The sequence below is a fragment of the Haliotis cracherodii genome, unplaced genomic scaffold, assembly GCF_022045235.1.
Source record: "Haliotis cracherodii isolate W230 unplaced genomic scaffold, xgHalCrac1.p SCAF_8, whole genome shotgun sequence".
Lineage (NCBI taxonomy): Eukaryota > Metazoa > Mollusca > Gastropoda > Lepetellida > Haliotidae > Haliotis > Haliotis cracherodii.
The window spans coordinates 24,982,161-24,988,432 of record NW_027266341.1 but is presented as its reverse complement, the minus strand read 5'-3'; the positions used below and the strand labels follow the sequence as shown (position 1 = coordinate 24,988,432).

At 40.8% G+C, this 6,272-nt stretch overlaps 1 protein-coding gene across 1 annotated transcript in view; it reads left to right on the top strand.

Moving 5' to 3' along the window:
* The first annotated feature begins 1,163 nt into the window (after positions 1-1,163).
* The window catches only part of LOC139449932 (neuronal membrane glycoprotein M6-a-like), a 242,031-nt gene continuing 236,922 nt past the window's right edge, over positions 1,164-6,272 (top strand). The window contains exons 1-4 of the mRNA XM_071231545.1: positions 1,164-1,251; positions 2,320-2,476; positions 3,130-3,289; positions 4,129-4,291. Coding sequence (XP_071087646.1) covers positions 1,248-1,251; positions 2,320-2,476; positions 3,130-3,289; positions 4,129-4,291 — 484 coding nt within the window. The 5' untranslated portion in view covers positions 1,164-1,247. The remainder of the gene's footprint in view (positions 1,252-2,319; positions 2,477-3,129; positions 3,290-4,128; positions 4,292-6,272) is intronic.

Below are 6,272 nucleotides of genomic sequence, written 5' to 3'. Positions count from 1 at the left end.
TGGTAGCACGGAATATCTCAAAATCAAAAAGTGACATTTTATGGGTCATATGAGTGTTAGTAACTTGGTTGATGCATGTAATGGAATCCCAAAATTGCGTAGATCGATGCTCATGATGTCAATCAGTGCATGGATTGTCGTGTCGAGATTCGATTTTTTTACAGGCCGCTACCATACAGCTGAAATTTTGCCGAGTGCGGCGTTAAACAGCAAATTAACAACAAACAACAATAACACATGGACATCTACCAACACATAATGTTTATCTCCTAAATACTTATATAGGTAACCAGTGAAGTTTCGACTGACATTTAGGAGTTGTGAGAACATGAATACTTTACTTCTTATCCCTTCACCAGGTGGATGCATCACATTCATAGAAGGATTAGCCCTGAAACGCCGTTACAAACAATAAAGGTTTTCACATCCAACTATGAACAGGTCTTTGACCCCAAAAGACATTTTCACCAAATGACTACACTGAAATCCCTAATAACATATCGCTTTGGCCAAAGAGTAGCTAATCAGGACAAAAGCTGCTGTGTTATGAAATTTGAGGTAGTCTAACTGAAGATTAGAAACCTCTTTTTTTTATTGGCACCAAGCGTTGGTTGATTTGTTGTTTACCGCCGCACTCAGCAATATTCCAGCTATATGACGGCGGTCTGTAAATAATCCAGTCTGGACCAGACAAACCAGTGATTGATATCATGAGGATCGATCAACACATTTGGGATCGATGGCATGCTTCAACCAAGTCAGCGATCCTGACCATCCGATCCCGTTAGTCGCCTTTTACGACAAGCATAGTCGCCTTTTACGGCAAGCATGGGTTTCTGAAGACCCATTCTATCCCGGATCTTCACCAAACGCTTTACGAGGTTTCAAGTGTTATATGATCTGCTATACAGGTCCACAAAAATGCAACCTTCGTCTAATGACGTATGTTTGTTTAAACATGACATGACATGAAACTACGTTTCACTTCTGATGTTCTGATTTTGTTTCCCAAATTGCTAATTATTGGCAGTGAGGTAATAATACCAGTGGACAAAAATAGTATGACTAAACCTCGTTTCTTAGTCCTGCAATTTTCACTTGCTTTGTGGTCCGCCAAAAATATCATTTCGTGCGAGTTATGTCCCTTGGTTGTTAAACCGGAAGTTTTCGAAATATTCAGGTGTTTCTGACAGGTATTTTATGTGTTTTGGATCATAAAACAGCCGGGTTTGGACGCACCTGCCAAAATGGGTGAGTAATAGAGAATTGGTGTGTTTATGTTAATCATAGGGTTCTAATTTTATTTGATCATAGTGTGTTTGAAGGCCATTACCTGTATGAAAAAACATCACCTATTTGTTAATCAGAATTACAGGTGTTCTCATATTTGTCATGTTTGTGATTGAAACTGAAGTTAATCATTTATATACGAGTAAATGTTATTTCCGTGTGCTATTGAAGATCACAAGATAGGTCAAAAAGTTTTTTCATTAATTATTTGAGTTTGTTTCAACGCGGACCTATATTACAAGTCCGTGGTTTCAATTGGTGCATATATATCTTTCAAGACATTAAAAAAATCCGTACCCCAGATTGAAAGTAATTTCATAACCCTATGCAATAAGCAATGAATTACGCTATATAATATATTAATTAAGATTTAGATCTAAACAACATATAATGTATAAGGCGTAAGGGCGACATTCCATTTGAACAAGACCATCATTAGCTGATTAGAGGTTTATCTGTTGACAGAAGCTAATCTTTCAGAAAACACAGTTTCAATTTACAATTACTTATGGGCTCCTTGATCCCAGTAGCAGTTGGGATGGATATTGGAGATGTCTATTTAACAATACTACCAGTTGAAGGTACATAAAGGGATGGTGATTTAATTTAACACTGACAGCTATGTTTTTAACATAATGTCTTGAAAGATATTTATGCACCAATTGAAACCACAGACTTGTAAATACTTGTAATATAGGTCCACGTTGAAACAAACAAACGTTAAGTCTGCGACTGCTTACTATCAACCCAATGTGAATGTCAGCAATTGAGTAAATATTCAGTGACGCTAATAACCACTGATAACAATGTGGGTCCTGAAAAGGCGGCAGTGGTTACCGTCTGTAAGGAACATTTGCCCCAGCATACTCAGATATTGTACCACATGCGCTATCCATTTAATGTGGGGCCAGCTGTGTCAGTGCAACTGTGGGTTAGTGAAGGAAAACAACTTGATAATCATCCCCCCATTGATATCTTCTAAATATGCAAATACACATAGTCATGATACTAGATTGATATTTTTTTCAGCGTGTATTACCTGTCTTGGTCGGACCCCTTTTGGGTCCCTGCTGGCAATGATTATTGTGATTATCGGAGTCTGCGTCTTCTGCGGCACCTCCTACCAGGCCCTCAAAATCTTCATCGACGACATCCTCAATGATCTGTTCAACTTTAAAGTGGGATGGTAAGGTTTTAAGCATAGCTTTCCTTCTTCAGCGTCACAGGGGCAGTGATGGCCCAGTCGTCTAAGGCGCAGCGATTCGCTGTGCAGAGTTGAGTCCCTTGGGCACGCCAGAAACCTATGATTGTGGGTTCGAATCCCTGTTCGCCCCGATTATGTTTCTAGGTTTGTCAGCACCATGCTCATGGGCTTCACAATGTAAATGTCTGAGACCTGCATCACTTGGGGCTTTCCTCCCACATTAAGCTGACACGACCTGATATAACTGGAATACTGTTGAAAGCGGCGTTAAAGCCAACTCGCACACTCTAGGGCATCACACACACATCAGCAAAATTGAAGTATTTTATTGTGTGGGGTTTCACCGAAGTGGTAAACGTCTGAGACCTGCATCATTTCGGGCTTTCCTCCCACATTAAGCTGACACGCCGTGATATAACTGGAATAATGTTAAAAGCGGCATTAAACCCAACTCATTCACTCCAATTGCGTGGATTAATGTTCACGGTGTCAATCACTGGATTGTCTGGTCCAAACTCGATTAGTTACAGGCTGCTGTCAGATAGCTTAAACTTAAAGATTACTGGGTGGGACATTAAACAACAAACAAAAAGAAAATATGTGCAATTTAATGTAACACTTATATTTTATGACAGGCTGGAGGTGATCCAAGTGGTGTTTGTTGTGCTGGCTGTCAGCATGGGGATCTTCGCCATCATCTTGCTCATCTTTGGGCTGCTCGCTACCGGAGCCACCAGACAGAACGTGTACTCTGGAGCCAAGTGCATCATGGGAGGCAGAATATCTGCAGCTTTCGTATGTATAATATTCATTAACCTGGTGTTACGGATAAATTAAACATGGGGATACTGTAAATCGTGAAATTAATGCGTCTTCAAAAGAATGCGGCCGCTGGCCCCTAGTCAATAATGCGACGCAATATGAATGCGACACCCACCTCCTCTTACTTACTTTCTTATATTGGAGATTTTACGTGCGCTTTCCGATTGCAAGCGTATGTCGCACACGGACCCCCCTCCTCTCAAGCATCAGTGGATTTATATCTAAAGAAAATGTCCTCTGTCAGGTTTACAGGAGAATCCTCACCCTCATTCAACCTTACATTAATCCAATCACACACCAAATAGCACCGCTCATTAGCACTGATTAGAATACTTCCGCTCAAACAATACATGCGCGCTGGTTCGTGTCGTCCTTTGACACAGTCGCAAAGAATAAACACACCGTGTTGGTTGGGTGGTGTCTGTCTGGACTTGCAGGTGTGATCAGTGATGATCTAAGTGTGTAGAACTCTTGTCTTGACCCCAGCAGTGACAATTCACAGGATGTAATTAGTGTTTGAATGGCATTGTTTATATACTTGTTACAAGTGGTGATCAATAAACAGTCATGTGGAATACATATTTGTTTGTTTTCAGCATATGTCTGAGTTGGTATTTCTGCTATCCAAAATGTCTTATTGTTGATATAAATGCGTTGTTTAATAATGCGAGCAAAGACCACTCGCATCTTTTGCATTTAATTCACGCTAGCGTTAATTTCAAGATTTACAGTAATTCATTATGTGAACATATATTTGTGTGTGTTTTTTCCACCCAAAGACTTACTCGCGAACTCACTCACTCTGTTTCCAGTTCATGGTAATCTCGTACATCCTGAATTTGGCCTGGATCATCATCCTCTCCTTCTCAGTCGTCCCTATGATCATGTACGGAGCACTGGCAGCCATTTGCAATCACGAGGTCTACAGCCGTAATGCACAGACAATCAACTACTGCTTCAACCTGACTCAGTTTGGTGAGCCCACTGCCTTTTGTCCCTGGTGATGAACAGGATACTGCATTTTGTCCCTGAATGAACAACACGATAATACCTGACCAAGTTTTTTTAAGCTGCGTTTGTCTTCTCTGTCAATGATCTGGAGTGATGCACAATGAGCATAAGGACATGTTGAAGTTTGAAGTCAGGGTTTTGTTTACTTATGCTTGTTTATTATAATATTAGTGTTTATTTAGCATTAGATAATGTACAGAGTATGGGGTTTTCTTATTATTTGTGATTAGGTTTGGATTCACTTTGACTAAAGATGTCAAAATTCCAACTTGGTTCTCATGTTCTTTCATTGAAAGAAATGGGGAGGTAAGGTAGCCTAGTGGTAAAACCACTCACTCACTCACTCACTCACTCACTCACTCACTCACTCACTCACTCACTCACTCACTCACTCACTCCACACTGCTCTACTCCACACCGCTCACTCACTCACTCACTCCTTTCCACTCCACACTGTTCTACTCCACACCGCTCACTCACTCACTCACTCCTCTCCGCTCCACTCCACTCCAGGGGTCCGGAAAATTTAAAATCCCAATCGGACATTTACATTTATGCCACGCCCCCTTCAAACAGCGTGTTTTAGTACGACTTTTTACACACAAATTACAAGTTGTTACGTATTCATAATATGATGAATTATGAATTGTTTCAATTTAAATTGTTTAATTCACCGGACAATTAATAACAAATAATATCATTTTAGATATATATGGAAAACATACGTTTGTTTCTGTTATAATAACGATCTGTCAACGTAGTGAACGGTCTAATTAATATTCATGAGTCTGCTCAAGTGTACGCGTTGTAACATTTGGATCGAGACTATTATCCCATATTTGGTTATCACGTGACCTCACGGGAAAAGTAGTTTTTTTTAAGCTAAAGATTATTTAAAAACAAGACAGATAATATAATCATAAATCCTAAACTATCGTTGATAGCAATAGTTATTTGAATACTTTTTCATCTGTACTTAATTATTGACCATTAACAAATTTGATATCGATCGTCACAGAAAGCAAAATGGCGGTCAATCAAGATTCAATATACGACTAGCTACTGAAAACAATAAAATCTGCAAATCCTCGTTGTATGTCAACCAAGTGAAAGTCATTAGCCACGACTTACAAAATGATCATTCAGACTTTGAGGGTTTGGCAGATCCGCTCGACTGATCTGCAGCGGTCGACTGGCTGTCGTCACGCTTTCGCTTCTTGACTGAGGTTACGTATCGTAGCATTGTGAGGATAATGAGGTACATCGATGATGCAAGGTATTTTTGTAAACCTTGCAGTTTTAGTTAAATTTAAAGTGGAGTGGAGTCCACTCCACTTTAAATTTAACTAAAACTGCAAGGTAGCCTAGTGGTAAGATCCCCCACATGGGCACCAAACTCACTCACTCACCCACCCATCCCTTCACACACCCACTCACTCAGCCATCCACCCAACTCACTTATTCCCTCACTCACCCACCCACTTATTCACACACTCACCACCCACTCAGCCAACTTATTCAGTCACTCACCCACTCAGCCAACTTATTCACTCACCACCCACTCAGCCAACTTATTCACTCACCACACACTCAGCCAACTTATTCACTCACTCACTCACCCACTGATTCACACACTCACCACCCACTCAGCCAACTTATTCACTCACCACCCACTCAGCCAACTTATTCACTCACCACCCACTCAGCCAACTTATTCACTCACTCACTCACCCACTGATTCACACACTCACCACCCACTCACCACCCACTCAGCCAACTTATTCACTCACAACCCACTCAGCCAACTTATTCACTCACTCACTCACCCACTGATTCACACACTCACCACCCACTCAGCCAACTTATTCACTCACCACCCACTCAGCCAACTTATTCACTCACCACCCACTCAGGCAACTTATTCACTCACCACCCACTCAGGCAA